This window comes from Pavona decussata, unplaced genomic scaffold (genome assembly GCF_977016875.1).
Source record: "Pavona decussata unplaced genomic scaffold, jaPavDecu1.1 SCAFFOLD_130, whole genome shotgun sequence".
Taxonomy (NCBI): domain Eukaryota; kingdom Metazoa; phylum Cnidaria; class Anthozoa; order Scleractinia; family Agariciidae; genus Pavona; species Pavona decussata.
This window is the reverse complement of record NW_028145544.1, coordinates 3,070,001-3,089,860: the sequence shown is the minus strand read 5'-3', so window position 1 is coordinate 3,089,860 and position 19,860 is coordinate 3,070,001. Positions and strand designations below refer to the sequence as shown.

The 19,860-nt window shown below is 38.4% G+C and overlaps 3 protein-coding genes across 6 annotated transcripts in view; all 3 read left to right on the top strand.

Annotated features, from left to right (window-relative positions):
- Positions 1–2,070: 2,070 nt before the first annotated feature.
- LOC146468698 (follicle-stimulating hormone receptor-like) lies at positions 2,071–8,138 on the top strand. Of its 3 annotated transcripts, none has more exons than XM_085124365.1 (2): positions 2,071–2,186; positions 4,613–8,138. In XM_085124365.1, exon 2 carries the CDS (start codon positions 4,924–4,926, stop codon positions 5,998–6,000), a length of 1,077 nt encoding a protein of 358 aa, XP_084980491.1. In that variant the 5' UTR covers positions 2,071–2,186; positions 4,613–4,923; the 3' UTR covers positions 6,001–8,138. The 3 variants fall into 3 exon arrangements, 2 of the variants coding, with proteins under 2 accessions (XP_084980491.1, XP_084980492.1); XM_085124366.1 differs by lacking the exon at positions 2,071–2,186 and adding an exon at positions 3,194–3,484; XR_014867451.1 differs by lacking the exon at positions 2,071–2,186 and having other exon boundaries at positions 4,437–6,716; positions 6,891–8,138.
- A 4,151-nt stretch (positions 8,139–12,289) lies between these two features.
- On the top strand, positions 12,290–15,708 carry LOC146468697 (putative glycoprotein hormone G-protein coupled receptor). 2 transcript variants are annotated; one of them, XM_085124371.1, is made up of 2 exons: positions 12,290–12,517; positions 14,267–15,708. In XM_085124371.1, the coding sequence occupies exon 2, from the start codon at positions 14,581–14,583 to the stop codon at positions 15,652–15,654; it is 1,074 nt and encodes a 357-aa protein (XP_084980497.1). In that variant the 5' UTR covers positions 12,290–12,517; positions 14,267–14,580; the 3' UTR covers positions 15,655–15,708. The 2 variants fall into 2 exon arrangements, with proteins under 2 accessions (XP_084980497.1, XP_084980496.1); XM_085124370.1 differs by having other exon boundaries at positions 12,290–12,873.
- Positions 12,793–19,860, top strand: part of LOC146468696 (putative glycoprotein hormone G-protein coupled receptor) — a 14,305-nt gene continuing 7,237 nt past the window's right edge. Inside the window, exon 1 of the mRNA XM_085124369.1 lies at positions 12,793–12,873. The gene's annotated coding sequence lies outside the window, so the exon portion shown is untranslated. The remainder of the gene's footprint in view (positions 12,874–19,860) is intronic.

Sequence of the window (19,860 nt, the reverse complement as noted above, 5' to 3'; positions counted from 1 at the left end):
TAATACCCATCTTTGATCTCCCATTAACTCGACAAACACACCGACAATATATTCATGCTTACTGCGTAATAAATTTAATCTCGGATCCATTCAACGAGTAGTAATTAATATTAGCTTTTCAGTCTTAAATCCTATATTGATAACCCCTTTTTAAATTACAAAAAGATAACTATCAAATTCGCTTATAACACCACATTCATTTCTTGATCAGACAAGGTGAAAAGAGATACAAAAAAGTCTGTTCTTTTTGTCTATTTTATTTAATCTTTGATCTGTGTTCTACCTCCTTCCACAATATGATTCCTGAATCTGATCCAGGTAAAGTTCGTTTCTTAGACTCCTAGGCTCTATATTTTTCTTACAAGGGAAGGTGTTGGATATATGAGTGAATCTTGTCCATATTATAAGTTACCCTGATTTCCAATTCAAAAAGCGAATAACGTTATCCAGTGGATAATACTCCAACTTATGCATTTGGCTTCATTTACACACAGGCATACACTTTATTTTATATTCACTCTTGTTTTATTCCCGATTCGTTGGTCTATATGGAAAATTTTCCTCACATTTTGTTTGCCGGATGGTGAATTATCCAGCAGATAAAGGTATCCGCTCTTTCAATAGCTGGAGACTGTTCGATCATAAATAATAGCAAAGGGCTCTGTTTCAATGATCACAAAGGTTCGCAAATCCATGACCGTAAATCTATTCTTAATAAAAATTCCGTAAAATAATTTTAACTACGTTTTGTTATTTTCCTTTACTTGCTTATAGTCACATTATACTTTCTTTATTTATAGTAAGACTACATCAGCCTTTTGGCGGTCATTTATAAAAACCTACTTATCAGATAAAATTCAATGGTGATGACGCATAGCTTTTGGACAGTACAATTGGTCGAATATAAATATTATACTTGTGACGGCAATGAGTAATAATAATAATAATAATAATAATAATAATAATAATAATAATAATCTCTTATTAGGAAGCTTTCGTTCACTAAATGTGGTTTTCAGAAAGGTCCTATAAAGATTAAATATACAAAAGGTTAAAAAATACAATATATAAGACAAAATTACAAAATGATAAAAACAGCAATTCAAACTAGAAGCTGAAACTACAAAGATATCGATGGGGTTAAAAACTTCAAATTGATATATAAAAAATAAAAAATGATAAAAGCAAAAAAGCTAAAACTACAAAAATTCTTACCGATAGGCTTAATTGAAAAACCTGGCAAACATGTTTCGCTTAAAAGTAGCTAAAAAGTAAGGAATAGCTTATGATCCGGCGCATGTCGTTAAATTGCCATAAGAAGCTTTTTCTTATGCAATATGTCTTTTATTTCCTGTCGATATTTTCTTAAAAGATAATTGACTATAACTCGAATTAATGGAAAAACTTGAGAAAATCGTAAAAATTAAACTCGTCAAAAATTTGCTTCAAGGCAACCAAGGTAAGTTTGGGGATAAATTTATTGCATTTCTAGCTCCGCAGGGTGTTATATAAAAAAAACAAAAAACAAAACAGTAATAAAGCATGAATCCTCGAATAGACAATAGTCTATACAAAATATTAATACTTAATGAACTTGTGCACTCATTCATTTTCCACCAGAATGGCCTTCGATTCATGCAATTTGGTTTTCGTATACCAACTTTGGCGATATTTGCATTCGTGTTTTTCTTGTGGTTCATTTTCATTCATGGGTAAATTTTTTCTTTTCCTTTTCTTGTGTGTATGGTAATGGCTATCGTAATGTGATACGATTAGTATATAAGAAAGGAAAATAAACAGTGAACCGCAAAATATTTAATTTGGTGACGATTTCTAAACGAGAGATAACATTTAAAATCTTATTTGACACCGACAACCTGTTCATTTTGTAAATAGAAAACTTCGGCTCCTTTGACAGATATTTGCACACAAAAAAATTGACATCTTTTTGTACAAGGCAAATGACCTCCATTCTTGTCTAATAACGTAGAACGCGACGGAAAATACAATTACAGGAAACAGCTGCCAAAAGTCAATTGTCCGGAATTAATTAACATCAAACAAAATAAACTGTAATTGTTAACACCAAAGCCAAACTGCATCTGTGGGTCTGTGAATCTATTACTTGACGCACACGAAGTCAAGGCTGGTTTCGAGAATCTCCTGCCATTTAAAGATATATTCAGGTAAGCTAACATGTGTTGGTTCTCCTACTTTTCTTGATAATGGGCTATGTTTTGCCTTTTTCATAGCTTTGGATATTTTTCCATGTTTTGTTTGTGTATTCCTAATTTGCTAGGCTAGAACTTTTACTCCGTTTTCTTTTTCAATATCCTTGTTTAACATAGGAACGCTTTTCTGATGGTAGGAAACAAAAAATAGACTAACAAAAATAGAAAGGAAAAACGAAATGGAGACAAACTGTAGCAAGAAAGCATCGCGTATGCGCCCTTATCCTTTGAGCCAAGACAGGAAGCTGCTCAAAACGAGCGCTAAATTAAATTAGAAATACAATCATTGATTTGGACGACGTACGCACGAAATACTAGACATGACCACGACGAACGCGTCTCTCGCCGACTTGCACGATTTAGCAATTTCATGAGAATGGTCACACCCTAGTTAAGCGACTGAGTTGCTAAAACAAACTATTTTCGATTCGAAACACTAAAACTTCAAGCAGTAAACATTTTTGCGAAAAGAAGTCTTTTTCTCTGAAAACGGAGCTGCGGTTGACTTGCTGAATATCCTAGCTGGACCATATCACATGCCAAAAATAGCATTTTAATTCGTCTTAACACAAAAGAAAATTGATTTTACCATGATAGGAAAGTTCACCAAGGAAAACACTCTTCTTGAATCACGATGAAATCTTTAAGATCTCTCAAATACAAAATCAGTCCATTGGATTTTTCACCATAGTTAACGCATCCCACCGACTTATTTGAATTCCATTCGTTGTTTTTTGCGAAGGGCCTATTGACACAAGATGAAAACCAATATATCCTGCTGTTAGCCAACGATAACTTTACAATACACTGGGTACAAATATATGAAAGACAGAGCATTGTTAAGGATTATTAATAAAAATCCACTGGAATAACTGAAATGAAATAAAAAATTAATAACAGAAACGTCGATCGACGAAAAATTAATTGCAAACCTTTTGGTCTTTTCATTGCATATAGTTTTCGCGAAAATTAAAGAAATTAAATTGCATTGAATTGAAACTTGATTGACGTTGACTAGCGATAAAACATGCACTTTTAAGGAGTTTTTCGTCACTCCTCTCTTTATAAAGCCAAAGAGCATTTGCATCAGACGCAATGTGCGAATGGTTTGTACTGTAAAGAGTACAGCTTTCAGGGAGTTTTTGTATGTTATTCAAATGTCACATTTCAGTGCTTCAAGTCCCCAAAAAGTGTCAAAAATCGGGGCAAATTAGCCAAAAAACTACAGCGAAACAAGTAATACACTTTGACAGGTGAGTGGACTAAAAGCCAAAATCGAGTGAAGATTTGAGTGTTATCTCTACTCGAATTGAATTCGACGGACAGAAATGTCACAAATCAGTTTGGCCTCACTTTGAGAAATGGCGATGTTCGAGCGTTTAAAAGATCAGATTTTTGGCATTTAGAAACGCTGACATGTTTCGAAGGGATTTTCAGGCCAGGTGTCAGGCAAAGGAAAATTTTAAGGTGCGGCAGAACTTGACATACGGCGCATGAGTGTTGAGGCGTCTGAAGCGAAATTGAAAAATGCGACTGCGTTTCAGGAGGAACAAGACGCAAACTGAGGGAAGAAGTCTCAGGGCTGATCCTTAGACATTACAAAGTAACTTGCCCCCTAGGTCTAGCATTAAGAACATTGCCTTCGTCATTTAAATAGGAGAATAATTTTTACGAAAAGTTTTGTCTGTGGAAAACATCGCTAAAATAAATTATTTCACGCCACAGGGCAAGACTGAAATGTGCTTCTTTTTATTTGTAATATTTACTAGTCAAAACAGTCATGACTTATAAAGATAGTTTCCGTTATATTTACAATAAAGAGCAACGAAATAGTTTTCACTCATCAGGCTTGCCATAAAAAGAAAATACGCAACGGCAGGCTTGAAGCGACGCATAAAGCCGTTTTGTTTTTCGGTTGCGACCAAAGGCCAAGTTTTCATCACATATCCACCATCTCCTCAATGTTGCTATAACAATTGTGGGATGAAACCACACTGAATTAATTTACAACTTTTATTCAAATGGATGACAACACGCGGAAGTGAACTGTCGTGTAATTCCTTTTTTAACGTTTATGATGACGATCGACTGTACTTACTTGTAGTGCTGCCGGTAAGCTATGGTTCTAGCATAATTCAGAGATGGACTACTAAACTCCAGTTTTCATATCTACATCTACATAAAACTGGTGGGAGGAGGGGTGGCGGGGTGAACGGGAGCAAATTGGTCTTGTGGCCAATTACAATGAATCGTCTATAATTCAGCCTGGTTTAATGATGTTACCGGAGAGGGGAATTTTTTTGTTAAAAGTCAATAGAAATTATTGACACATCAACCCACACTGAACGACATGTTAATTCATTTATATATAAATTTTGCAGCTTTGCCCAGATCTACATCGAACCTCAAGAAGAGTTTATTTTACACAGTCTTAACGACAGCTCAACATCAGAGGTGACTGATACAAGCATTCCCGGTCTCTAACTTGTTTCTGCCTGAGCTGGAAAAAATCTCACTGGACTTAACGGTACAGTGGTACACTGCTGGATAAACGTTGGACCAAATTTGTCTTCTGAGCAGTGAAGAGCATTTAGCGATATACCCGCTTGGAAAATTACTGGCTACCTGCACATCCTGCAGATCAAATCATACCACAGAGGTATCATCGCTTCAGACTTCAAATAAACGCGATATGAATTCCATGCCATATAACGGTACCAACAACACCAAGGATAACATTTCCTCTAATAATACAAGCGGTTCTTCACCAACATTGGTTTCTCTTTTGGAACAAAGCATCGCACTGAAATGCTTCATATTCGTCTTGAGTCTGTCGGCTGTTTCAGCTAACGTAGTGGTAATCAAGATTGTATTCACAACACCTCGACTTAAGCGCATCAACGCCATGTTCTTAGCAGCCCACACCGCCATCTGCGACCTTCTAATTAGCGTCTTCTTACTGGCTGCTGTAATAAGAGCTACAATTCCTACAAATGAACTAGAAAAAGGACACGTTGATGTTTGGGAAAGATACATCTGTCCTACCATAACGTCGGCTCGCTCGCTAGCAATGCTTGTGGAGCCCTTTTTTCTGTTTCTAATGACTTTGAATCGATACAAGCTTATCGTCAACCATTCGAAGCCTTCGACCCACCTAACTAACCGCTCTGTGTTAATAGCTACTTGCATTGTGTGGATAACAAGCTCCAGTATCGTAGGCGGTCAAGTTGTGGGCTTTTCTTTTAAAAACCAACTTAAAGGGATCCTCTGTCAGGTTGCACCTTCAGATAAAAACTACTTCCTTTACATCGAGAAAGCTGGAATCGCTACAAGCTCTGTTCTTTTTATATTATGCTGCATCATGTACCACCGTATTTACAAAGTTGTGAAGAATCAAAACGAGATGATGGGATCACGTACCTATGTAAGAGTCTCAAAACTTATATTTGCTCTTGTTATCAGCTCGCTGATTTTCTGGTATGTACCCGCAATGACCGTGGCATTCATTGGCGGCCACAAGGCTGTCAGAGAAATTCGCTCACTGACAATCTTCATATCATTCACTATGAACTCTCTGGTCAACCCATTTCTTTACGTATTCAGAGAAAACAAGTTCCGAAGGGAATTGTTCTCTATGTGCAACGCGTGTCCAACAATCAGGAAACCAGTACAGAGTGTGCGAAGGATTGAGATAAAACCGAGAGGAGGGGAACAGTCTGCAAGCAACGATGAAACGGAAGCAAGCAACGTTTGGAATACTTCTCTGTAAGAGCGAAGAGGACTACTCAAACATTGAACACTTCGGACAATCGATCTGAAGGCAGGTGCTCTGTGCACAGCGTCTGCCGTCATGCTTAAGCAAGAAACTGGACTCCATATTGTCTCTTTCCTTATCCTGATTTACAAATGGATACCTAAGACTAGTACGGGCCCTGAAGAATGCCAAAAAAATTCCTTGAGGTAACACTCAAATGAACTAATATCCCACCGTCGGAAAACAGAAATATTCCAAGCCAGTTGATGTCGGGCATCCTTTGATGAAGGAGCATCCCATGCAATATGGATTTGTAATACTCCCAGTTATTTCATGCTAACACGGAATGATCATGATTCTCCTTGTTAATTCATGCCACAGAAACTGGAGTGAAGCTCCAGTCCGGCATTTGGGTTGCGTTGCAGCCTATGTATGACTTCCTCTACTCCTATGTGCAGAGTGGTCGTTCCCAGTGGTCCTTCGCCTCCTTGACAACAAGGTAACAGGGCGCCAAACGTTCAGAACTGTTAAACACGAAGATGCACTTTAAAAGGGGCTAAGCTTCTCCCAGTTTTCACACTATCCGATTTCAATTCAAGGTTTTGAACGGAGAAGTTGGTTCAGCTTTGTACATGTAACTTCAAAAACATTGGCGAATGTGGACGAAACGTTTTACAATTTCAAAAACAAAGTATTTCATTTGAAAAAACTATAACTGAACAGTGAACATTGTAAGCACTTTCAGTTTTGTAAGTATTGTAAGTATTGTTAACAATGTAGATATAGTCATTGTGGTTAGTACTCTGTGTATTGTAAGTAATGTTAATAGTGCTCAGTTTTGTAAATCTCATGTCATGTATGCAAATAAAAATTGTTAAAAAAAAAATAACTGAACAGACACTCAGTGCTAGCTCATAGCAAATATATCAAGGGTTCGTGTGTTTGTCGGTTGTAAGGAACACATGTGAGGCAAATTACGGAAAGTGCAAGTCGCAATCTGTTGAAATATCTGTTTTCTTTCGCTCGTTCATTTCTAGCAAACCAAGAACATTTCGGAAAAAGTTAATATATTAATTTTTATCTTCCTTGGTTTAGAATTACGAAAAGAAACCTTCCAAGCTATTGTGTTAACGTTTACCGTCGAGTGACAAATAAACCCTGGTCTTTCCTGGGAAGCCCCCCACCCCATCCCCTCCCCTATTTTAAAGAGCGCTCAAGGTAATGATGTAGATACGTAATCTGTTATATTTAGGGGTTGTAAAATTGTGGTGTTCTATGCTACCATATTACAAACATATATGCGAGAGAGATTCCTGCTTTATAAGTAATTTTAGAACTATAGAACGGTTTCAAATTGAGTGTTGAAAACCAAAACCAGAGTAATTACTCTGGCCAATCGCAACAGATGTAAACAATACAACGAGCCAATCAGAAATCGAAGCAAATACATGTAACTGGCGCCAAGCGCGGGAAAACGCGTGCGGCCAAAACACGATTGGTTTTGGTTTGGATTCCCATTGGTTGAGAAAGTGGCAATAGTTTTGTTAACCAATCACAGAGCGTAGTAATGCAAAACCAAAGCAAACGCAAAATTACTTTCGACACTCAATTGAAAACCGCTCTAAGCTATAGCTGCCTAATGATGTAAAAATAAGTTGAAACTGAGCTGTAGAAGAGAATCACCATGGAAAACGTTTTGGAAAAAAAACGTGACGAAGACCTATGGTTCGTTATATTTCCAGTAATGTGAAGGTTTATTTAAAGTATTTTAACACAAGAATGTAAGTAACGAATGTACGCTGTATATGAAAACCATGTACTGTAAACTTTGCGGTATAACTTTAAAACTCCAAAGGGTCTTGATAGTAGCAGGCAAGTCAAAATTTTAAAGAAAACGACAAAACATGTTTCGACAGAGACTTCTGTCATCTTCAGTTAGTTAATGTACAAAGCGTTGGAAGTTGAATTTATCATTTTTAAGTAGACAAAAATGCTGATTATGATAAACGGTGACAACAAAATGAACATGAAACGTGACAATGTGAGAATTATAAGGATAATTCTAGATTTACATGGTGTAATTGTTGATTCAAGGAAGGCTGTTCTCTTTGAATATGAAAAGCCTCTTTTATCTTGAGTTGGAAAATGGTAGAGGCGTGATATAAAATATGGAAACAATCTAATGAACATAAGGCGAGACAATGTTCAGAATTCTGCAGGTGTTTAACTAACTGAAGATGACAGAAGTCTCTGTCGAAACATGTTTTGTCGTTTTCGTTTAAATTTTAACTTTAAAACTATGATTCCACCAAGTTTTCCTTGGAAGTTCTGACTTGTAGGTGTGGAAACGATCAGCGTGTTTTTTTTTTTTCTTATTTTATTTTATTTTGCCACACCACAAATGTAATGTAAACAAAAAAAAGATAGAAAAAAAAGGATGTAACAATGGCGAGGAGACCTAAAGGAAACTAAGAAGCTTGTTCAAATACCTGGAACGCTAGTTTCTGACCAAGGAGAAGTGACTCTAAGAACAAACTTCACCAATTTTGTTGCACACTTGAGAATATAAAATTTGTCATGTGCAGCCATGTCTATTGACTCTCGAGTGTTAAGACTTCCTTGGAAGAATGCACGTTCCGGAGTTTAAAAGGAGACTGGGAAGAAGTTTTTAAATTTTCTTTTAATCAGAAATTGGAGATCATCACAAGAAAGATCACATTAAAATTAGTCAGTTTACCAAGCTTAAGGTTCTGTTGATAGATTGCAACCGGAAGAAGAAGAAGAAGGCTTTCAACAAATGGAAAAATTAGAGACTTTGTATGGATTTGGGGGATGCCATCTCAGAATTAGAGACAGGTCACAGCCTAGTTGCAACGCAATGAAACATACCCAATCTTGGTAAATGTACTAATTTTTATCTTATCTTTCTGGCGATGGGGTTCATGTCTTCATATGACGCAATTTGAACGATGTGTAAACTAGGGCCCAGTTCCTTTATGAACTTCGAAACGGGCAATACATTGTTTCCGTTTGTGCATGTCCAGAATGTCTAAAGTCACTGCTATTCTGGTTTTCTTCTCGTGTACGCCAGAATAGACCTTATTTCTCCTAGATAATAATTGACTATTAGAAACCAGGTGATATTCTCAGAAGAATCGATTCTTTGTCTTTTCGGAAATAAAGAATGCACGCCAGCGTGAATTTGACCAATTCTGAAAAAGACTGCACATGCTCCGTAAAGTACCGTCACATGACATTCTCGTCCCCAGAGCCCCAACGTTTTTTTTTAAATTGTTGAACGAGTGGCTCTGGGTCCATCCAAAAATATCTTTTTTTTCATTGGCAATCGAAAACCGGATGCGCTTTAGGGTTAAAAATGCTACGCTTCTGCGCATTTGTCTTTACTTCCTAATACTGAGCAGTACTGAGCAATAATAATACTGAGCAAGCGCAATGGTAATTTATCACACTGAGCGTGCGCTACCGGATGTCGTGAAATTCACGACATCCGGTAACGGCTGTTACCAGGCCCTACGATCCAACCGCTGACCAAAAGATCGTAGGCTCTGGGAACGAGGATGCGTCACATGATCGATTAGTGGGTCTATAGGGAAAATTTCCTCACATTTTTTTTTCCCGGATGGTGAATTATCCAGCAGATAAAGGTATATATATCCGCTCTTTAAATAACTGGAGACTGCTTGATCATAAATAATAGTAAAGCGCAGTCGCAAAGGTTCGCGAATCCATCATTGTAAAAGATAATGGCCCGGCATTAACCTATCACAAATTACTTCAAAATAATCCAGAGATATTGCTAGCTAAAGGTAATTATTCATCATTCTAGGCAGTTAAAATATGAATGAAAGCTAAAAATACGTTTATCGAAATAAAATCCTTGTAACAATGAGTAAGCAATAGTTTGTAATCCGGCGCAGTCGTTAAAGTGTCACCGTAAGCTCTTTATTGTCATGCAATATGTCTTTTATTTCCTGGCGATATTTCCTTAAAAGATAATTGACTATACCTTGAATTAAAAAGAAAAACTTGCGAAAATCGCAATAATCCAAAGATATTACTATCTACAGGTAATTATTCACCATTCTAGGCAGTTAAAATATGAATGAAAGCTAAAAATATGTTATCGAAATTAAACCCCTGTAACAATGAGTAAGCAATAGATCGTAATCCGGCGAGGTCGTTAAAGTGTCACCGTAAGCTCTTTATTGTCATGCAATATGTCTTTTATTTCCTGGCGACATTTCCTTAAAAGATAATTGACTATACCTCGAATTAAAAAGAAAAACTTGCGAAAATCGCAAAAATTAAACCCGTCAAGAATCTGCTACAAGTCAACCAAGGTAAATTTTGGGATACATTTGTTTTATTTGTAACATTAACAAAGTATGAATCCTGAGACAGATAACAGTCTAAAAAATATTGATACGTGATAAGCTTGCGCACTTATTCATGCAATTTGGTTCTCGTACTAACTTTAGAGATACAGTCAGTCTCGCCTTGCGGATACCTCGCTATTACGGACACCCCGATTATACGGACAGCAACTAAATCCACGCAAAAGAAAATTGCAGACGTTTGACTGAAATAAATTCCCGCTACAGTCAACTTTATTTCCGTCAAACGTCTGTAAATTATATTGCCGGGAGTTTAGCTGCTGTGCCTATTATCGGGGTGTCCGTAATAGCGAGGTGTCCGCAAGACGAGAGTTGACTGTAAAGGGAGCTGACTGTAGTTGCATTCGTGTTTTTGTTGTGGTTCAGTTTTATTCTTGGTTCAATTTTCACTGGTTTTCCTCTGTTGCTGTGTATGAAATGCCCGGCTATAGTAATGTAAGACAATTAATATAAAACGAAGGAAAATAAAAATTGAACCGCAATGTATTTACTTTGGTGATGATTGCTGAAAGAGAGCAAAAGTTTAATCTTATTAAACACTAATAACCTGGCTATTTTGACATCTTTAGAAAAGGCAAATGACCTCCATTTTCAGTGTCTAATGAAAAATAAAGATAAAAAATACATTTACAGGAAACAGCTGCCAAACGTCAATTGAACAGGGAACTGAAAAAATTAACATATCAAACAACATAAACTGAAATTGTTAACACCAAAGCAAAACTGTATCTGTGGTTCTGAATCTATAACTTCAGGCACACTAATTCAAGTCTGGCTGTAAAAAGATTTCGAGATTCTGTTGCCGTTTTAATTGTCCGCAAACTGCAGATATATTCTAGTAAGTTAACATGCATGTGTTGGTCCTCTGTCTCTTCTTTACCATAGGCTATGTTTTTGCCTCTCTCGCAGCTTTGGGTATTTTTTCTATGTTTTGTTTGTTTATTTCTAACTGAGTAGGGTAGAACTTTTATTCCGTTGTGTTTTTCATTATCCTGGTCTAACGTAGGTACGCTTATCCGAGGGTAGGGTGGTAGAGGGGGGTGAGTAGGTCTACGGATCGGCGGATTTGGTAAATATTTTAGCCCGGATTCTGGATTCAGAGCGAAACTTTAACGGATCTGCAGATCCTATGATAACAACGGATCCCGGTTTTATCCAGTTTTGGGGCTCGGATTTTGGATTTTGGTTGTCAGGAAGTTCAAGTTTGCTCTTTTTTCTCGTATCTGCAAGATTTTGTTTCGATACAGACATTGGTTACATAAGTATTTCGTTGATAGTCATCCTCAACGCTAAAACACAATATCACGCAAGGCAACTCCAACAACAACTCCAACAGCTTTGTATCTCGCGTATCATCTAACGCGGCAAACAATTTGCGGATTTGGATTTAGTTGATTTTTTGAGCAGATCGACGGATTCAGCCATTAGTTTTAGCGGATGGGCGGATTTACATACCCCTATTCACCCCCCTCGTGGTAGAAATAAAGAGAAAGCAAAACCAAAACCAGATCAAAGGAAAAAGGAAAAAAAACTGAAATGAAGCCAAACTGGAGTGTTTATTCAAGACGCTCAACATCGCGCACACGCCTTTATCCATTAAGCAAAACCAGAAAGCTGCTCGAAATGAGCGCAATATCAACGTCGAAGAAAAATTTTACAATTACTGTCAAAATCTCCGCGCGCTGATTGACACGAGCAGTGTTGTCTAGACTCTTATCGACAAGGGAAAATTAGCCAATCGTATTGCAAGATTAGAGACAATTGTGGTCAAAGAAAACTTAACAACATAGAAACGTCAGTTGGCGAAAAGGTAATTTGCAAACCTATTTGTCTTTTCATTGCATAATTTTCGCCTGAAAGCAATAAATTTCATTGAATTAAAACTTGATTGACGTTGACTTGCGATAAAACACGTGCTTCTAAGTAGCATTTCCTCAATTTTTTCTAAATAAAGGGAAGAGCGTCTACATCAGAAGCATTGTTTGAATGGTTTGTACCGTACAGAGTGCAGTTTTCAGGGAGTTTTGTTGCCGTTTTCCAACGACTAATTTCACCGAGTGCTTCAAGTCCTCTAAAAGTGTCAAAGCTCGGAGGATGTGAACCAAAAACTTTGATAGGTAAGTGGACTAAACGTCAAAACAGATTAAAGATTCGAGTGTTATCTCTACTCGAATTGAATTCGACGAACAGAAATGTCACCTATAAATGTGGACTCAATTTGAGAAATGGCGATGTTCGGGCGTTTAAAAGATCAGATTTGTGGCAGTTAGCATCAATTTTCTGGGGGGATTTTCAGTTTGGACAACTCCAGTCCGGCAGGTGATATGTTAAACAGCTCAGGTCCAATATAATTATTCGTCGTATCTTGATCTCATTCGCGTCTAAAGTGATTCAACTCGAAAATGAAGCACGCAAAAATTGCTACAAGTGAGTCCAGTAACCACACCACAAACAACACTCTTTACCTTTAGAGGTGAGTGACTAAGTCTTTAGCAGAGGGTAGAGTTTATTCGAACCTGTTACTTTAACTGTACATCTGCGCGACGAAAACAGCGAGGCGCCACAGATCACACGCCCTACGCTTCATATTCCTTTCAAGCTATCATGCAGTTCTTAGGCAGTCGCACGACGTCTGAAGTAGTTTGTTTTCGCTAGCTTTCAAACAGGCAAGGCAAAATCTCAAAGCTTATCATAAGGCGCATGAGTGTTAAGGCGTCTGAACCAAACCTTAGTTATTGAGAAATGACAGCTGGGTTTCAAGAAGAACAAGACAGGAAGAAGTTTCAGGGTTGATCCTCAGACATGACAAAGTAACTTGCTTTTCAGGTCTGTCTTTAGTCGTATTACCTTCGTTATTTCAACAGTACAATATTTTGTTTTGCCAAAAATTACTTCTCTGCATAAGATCGACAAAATTTATTATTCCACGCCACAGGGCAAGATAAATGTGATTCTTATTTGTAATCTTTAGGGATCAAACCAGCCATGGCTTAATGGGAAAACTTCCGTTATATTTATCATGAAGACCAACGAGAGATTTTTCACTTATCAGGCTTGTCGTAAAGTTAATACCGAACGGCAATCTCGAAACGACGCGTCAGGCCGTTTTGTTTTTCGGTTGCAAACAAAGGCCAAGTTTTCATCACTTATCCGCCATACCCTCAATGTTGCTATAAGAATTGCGGGATGAAACCACGCTGAATTAATTTACAACTGTTATTCAAATGGCTGTCAACACGTGGAAGTGAACTGCCATGTAATTCCATGTTTTTTGCGTTTATGATGACAATCGACCGCACCTACATGAGGTGCTGTAAGCTAATAATACTTCTAACGTACTTCAGAGATGGGTGTGAAACCACAGTTTCATATCTACATACTATATAGAACATTCCACAAGTCTTCACTTACCGTTAGGTATTTCCTTGCTTCCTAAGATTCATGAAATTCTGCAGTAAACATAAACCCGCTTTACCTAGAAAGTAGTAATTTTAGACCAGCAGTTGTTGAAAACTACACAAGAAATTCCCTATTAGCAGAGAGTATCGTAGATGCTTGTTTTGCGAAATCGCACCAAAATATCCCTTATTAACGGTCCCGCAACCTTAGTTTTCACTCGCCCTGTCTTTTTCTTCAACTTTTGTTTTACTCCGACCAGCGACTCTAAAATTTTGATGAAACCCCAGCATTAATGGTAAACAATTAAGAAAAGGGAAGGGTGGGGATAATTGGCTTTGTTGCCTTGCCAAGTACAATGAATTGTCTGCAATTCAGCCTGGTTTGATGAGGTTGAGAGGGGGGGAATTTATTGACACAGCAAACCATACTGAACGACATATTTACTCACTTATATAACGATTTTGCAGTTTCATCCAGATCTACAACGAACCACAAGAGGCGTTTTATTTTACAGTGTTAACGAAGCTCAACATCAGAGGTAACCGATACAAGCATTGCTGGTGTCCAACTTCCTTCTGCTTAAGCAGGAAAAAAATCTTATTGGACCCAACGATAAGAGTGTGAAACTGAGTTCACTATTAGATAAAAGTTGCACCAAACTGGCAAACTGAGCAGAGAAGAGGACTTAAAAATAAACCCGCTTGGTAAAGTAACTGACACTTCCTGCAGGTCAAATCATACCACAGAGGTAACATCGCTTCTGACATAAGATAAACACGATATGAATCCCATGCCGTATAACGGTACCAACAACACCAAGAATAACATTTCTCCTTATAATACAAGCGGTTCTTCACCGACATTGGTTCCTCTCTTGGAACAAAGCATCGCACTGAAATGCTTCATATTCGTCTTGAGTCTGTCGGCTGTTTCAGCTAACGTCGTAGTAATCAAGATTGTATTCACAGCAACTCGACTTAAGCGCATCAACGCCATGTTCTTAGCAGCCCACACGGCCATCTGCGACCTTCTAATTAGCGTCTTTTTACTGGCTGCTGTAATAAGAGCTACAATTCCTACAAATGAGCTAGAAAAAGGACACGTTGATGTTTGGGAAAGGTACATCTGTCCTACCATAGTGTCGGCCCGCTCCTTAGGGCTTCTTGTGGAGCCCTTGCTTCTATTTCTAATGACTTTGGATCGATACAAGCTCATCGTCAACCATTCGAAGCCTTCGACCCACCTAACTAACCGCTCTGTGTTAATAGTAACTTGCATTGCGTGGATGACAAGCTCCATTATCGTAGGCGGTCCAGTTGTGGGTTTTTCTCTGAAGTACCAACTTGAAGGAATCCTGTGTCAGGTTGCACCTTCAGATAAAAACTACTTCGTTTACATCGAGAAAGCTGGAATCGCGACAAGCTCTGTACTTTTTATATTAAGCTGCATCATGTACCACCGTATTTACAAGGTTGTGAAGAATCAAAACGAGATGATAGGATCTCATATCTATGTAAGAGTCTCAAAACGTATATTTGCTCTTGTTGTCAGCACACTGCTCTTCTGGTATGTTCCTGCAATAAGTGTGGCATTCATTGGGGGCCACAAGTCTGCCAGAGAAATTCGCTCGCTGACGATCCTCATATCATTCACCACGAACTCTCTGGTCAATCCATTTCTTTACGTATTCAAAGACAACAAATTCCGAAGGGAATTGTTCTCCATGTGCAACGCGTGTCCTGCGACAACCAGGAAAACGGCACAGAAGGTGGGACGCACTGAGATAAAACCAAGAGGAGGGGAACAGTCTGCAAGCAACGATGAAACAAATGATGTTTGGAGTACTTCTCTGTAGACCGAAGAGGGCTACTCAAACATTAAACGCATCAGACAATCGATCTGAAGACATATTCATGAAAACAAAAATCACTGACTAAAAGCAAATAGTTTTTCGGAACGAAATGTAAACGTTAACTATACATCTTCTTAAGTCGTTTGATCTTGTTAATCGGTCACGTGACCATTGTATAGCGTCGTATACCGTTGGCAGGCCCAGGCCCCTATCCTTGTTCAATGTTGGATTTATTTTCTTGATCAGTAGTGCTTACTTGATCCCGCGTTTGTCCTTGTGGTCTTCTGTTGTCACAATTTTGACATCCTCAAGCTTGATTTGATGTTTAAAAGTCTTACTCAAAGTCTTGCTCAAGTGGAGCAATTCATATGTTGTTATTCTACCACCGGATTACAACGTTATACAATGGTCACGTGATGGATAATCACGTGACTGAATAACAAGATCAAACGACTGAAGAACACGTCGAGATAACGTTGAAATGTTTCGTTCCGAAAAACTATTTGCTCTAAGTCAGTAATTTTTTATCATTATTAGGTATCCAGAACAGGAAAATAATCTATTCAGTAGTATATTCCATATTGCCCCTTCCTTCACTATGATGTATACATGGGTACCTGCGAGCCCTGAAAAAACCCAAGAAAATACCTTAAGGTAACACTCGCATGTAGTTTCCTGATTATGTAAAAATAGATTGAAACTGAGCGATAGAAGAGAATCACTTAGGAGAACGTTTTGGAAAAAACGTGACGAAGATCTATCGTTCGTTATATTTCCAGTAATAAGTACCTTTATTAAGGGTGTGCGAAGAATGCGAGTTGTGGAGTTGCGAGTTGCGAGTTGCGAGTTGCGAGTTGCGAGTTGCGAGTTGCGAGTTGCGAGTTGCGAGTTGCGAGTTGCGAGTTGCGAATTGCAAGTTGCGAGTTGCGAGTTGCGAGTGGCGAGTGGCGAGTGGCGAGTTGCGAGTTGCGAGTTGCGAGTTGCGAGTTGCGAGTTGCGAGTTGCGAGTTGCGAGTTGCGAGTTGCGAGTTGCCAAAACGAGAAAATGAAAATTACTAGTAAAGATAACGTTATATAAAAGTTAGGGATCGCAAGGACGTAAAAACGGACTTTTCAGAGAAAAGGGTACACTTAAATCTTTTGTTGAGTTCAATTTTAACATAAACCAAAGTCACAACAAGAGAAACACCTTTTTGAGCAAAGGAAATGTAAGGGATCGATGCCACTGGTTTATAATTATAAATCTCAGATAAGTTATAACATTGGACGAATCCTCCATGGTGAACAAAAATTAACTGCACGACTACGTGGTCTTTACCATCGCAACTTTCCAGATCGCTACATTCCGTCAGAGTTTCTAAGATTTTCTCACGCGTTTATTAAACTGCAAAGAGCGGATTGATGTGCAGTTGCATGTGCAAGCAAGATCTTCACTGGTTACCCGTAGAGTTTTGGATCGAATTTAAAATATTACTACTTGTTTTCAAAGCGTTAAATGGTATCGCTCCACGTCATATCTGTGATCTCATCAGAGAAAAGGCATCAATCGGAAGCTCTTTGAGATCTAATGACCTCACTTTGTTAGAGGTGCCTCGAACCAAATGTAAGACTTTAGGTGATCGAGCATTCGCTTTTGCTGGTCGAATTAGCTTCCTCTGGCAATTAGGACTGCCAAGAACTTAAATACTTTCAAGAAACACTGAAACACATTAAAAAAAAAAGCATATGACATCTGATTATTCCCTTCTTTGTTTATTTTATTTCTTACTTTTTTGTTTGATTGATTATTCTTAAATTTTATATTTTATTGGTTTTGACTAAATTTTTTGTTTTTATATTGTAAGCGCTTTCGAATATCATATAAAAAGCGCTATATAAATTGATTATGATTATTATTATTATTATTATTATTATTATTATTATTATTAAACAGGGTATCGCTACATGAACTAAAGGCTTAAACAGGATAAGCTTAGATGTCTGTTTATTGGTCTTTTGAAGAACGAAGAATCGGTACCTAAAATACTGTTGTCAGTAAAACGCGGGGTCGGGGCCGGGGTCAGGGTCGGGGTCTCTTTTTTTTTTTCTTTTTCTTTTTTTTTTCCAACATCACAGATCATTTGTGGGTCAAATAAAGATTAAAGACAATATAAAAAAAGTCTCTAAAGCTAACTAGCTTAGGATATAGAGTGTGTGCACGACGGCCATGTTGGAGGACCGAAACAATACAATGATTTTCCTTTGGGAAATATATTCTATTTTTATGCAAATATCTTCTATTGTTTTAGTCCTCCAACATGGCCGCCGTGCACACACTCTATATTCTGGACAACATTCAAGTTCCGTGAATTGATTATCTTTTATTCTTCCATAAAAAGAAATGAGGCAAAAAATACAAGGTACGAGACAATATATTTCCTTGAACTAACAAATTCGTGAACTATAGTGTGCATGAATTTTACTATGAACACCCCCACCGCCTTCCATGGTTGTGTTCGTTTGTTACAGTCAATCCATGTCACGCGTGACTATTATTTCCGAGAATGAAATAAACATGCGTTCGAATTCCTTTGTAAAGCTCGGCATTTGAATAGGGGTGTCTAGAAACCTAAGCCCTATTAAAGACTTAAGACCTAAGACCTGGAAACCTAAGACCTGGAAACCTAAGACCTGGAAACCTAAGACCCGGAAACCTAAGACTCAGAAACCTAAGACCTGGAGACCTAAGACCTGGAAACCTAAGATCCGGAAACCTAAGACCTGGAAACCTAAGACCCGGAAACCTAAGACCCGGAAACCTAAGACCTGGAAACCTAAGACCCGGAAACCTAAGACCCGGAAACCTAAGACTCAGAAACCTAAGACCTGGAGACCTAAGACCTGGAAACCTAAGATCCGGAAACCTAAGACCCTTGTTTAAAAACGTTATTTTTTTTAATTAAAGAAATAATGATAATTATACTTCAACTTCCCACGCATGGATTACTGCTTTGCTGAACGCCGGGTTCTAAAATTTCAACAGTCCCATTTTGTTTCGGGTTTCCTCCATAGTTACAATCAATTAACGTCACGCGTGACCAGTATTTCCGAGAACGAAATGAACATGTTCAATATTATATGCAAATGCCGGACGTTACAAAGAGCAATTCCACTGTTCATTTCATTCTTGGAAATACTGGTCACGCGTTCTTAGTAGAATTTTCGAATCTCTGAATATTTTTCTTCTTGTCAACCGGCTGATCCTACGTAGCAGTCGTTATCTCCAAGCGAGCGCGAAAAGCGAACGAAAGCTTTCAGGGAAATGGGGAAACAACAACTGAAAATGCAGTAGGTGGCTGGGAAGGAAGTCAACAAAGAAATGAAACGAATCTCTTCCCACTCACTACTCCCTCTCTCCTCCATTATTTTACACCTCCTCTCCTAACCTTACAAACGGGTCTTAGGTTTCTAGGTCTTAGGTTTCCGGGTCTTAGGTTTCCGGATCTTAGGTTTCCGGGTCTTAGGTTTCCGGGTCTTAGGTTTCCAGGTCTTAGGTTTCCAGGTCTTAGGTCTTAGGTCTTAGGTTTCCGGGTCTTAGGTTTCCAGGTCTTAGCTTTCCGGGTCTTAGGTTTCCAGGTTTTAGGTTTCCAGGTCTTAGCTTTCCGGGTCTTAGGTTTCCAGGTCTTAGGTCTCCAGGTCTTAGGTTTCCAGGTCTTAGGTTTCCGGGTCTTAGGTTTCCGGGTCTTAGGTTTCCGGGTCTTAGGTTTCCAGGTCTTAGGTTTCCAGGTCTTAGGTTTCCGGATCTTAGGTTTCCAGGTCTTAGGTTTCCGGGTCTTAGGTTTCCGGGTCTTAGGTTTCCGGGTCTTAGGTTTCCAGGTCTTAGGTTTCCAGGTCTTAGGTTTCCAGGTCTTAGGTTTCCGGGTCTTAGGTTTCCGGGTCTTAGGTTTCCGGGTCTTAGGTTTCCAGGTCTTAGGTTTCCGGGTCTTAGGTTTCCAGGTCTTAGGTTTCCAGGTCTTAGGTTTCCGGATCTTAGGTTTCCGCGTCTTAGGTTTCCGGGTCTTAGGTTTCCAGGTCTTAGGTCTTAGGTTTCTAGATACCCATTTGAATAGAATGTAGAACATTTCTCTGGAAATCTTTCCAAAAAAGACGTATTAACTGAGAAAAAAATTCAAAATACTTGGGAGACAATTGTTATTCTTGAAATACTTGTGCTGTAATGTAAAGAAAAAT

Bases quoted from the DNA above. Each gene is read 5' to 3' on its own strand.
- LOC146468698 (XM_085124365.1), top strand. From the start codon at position 4,924: ATGAATTCCATGCCATATAACGGTACCAACAACACCAAGGATAACATT.
- LOC146468697 (XM_085124371.1), top strand. From the start codon at position 14,581: ATGAATCCCATGCCGTATAACGGTACCAACAACACCAAGAATAACATT.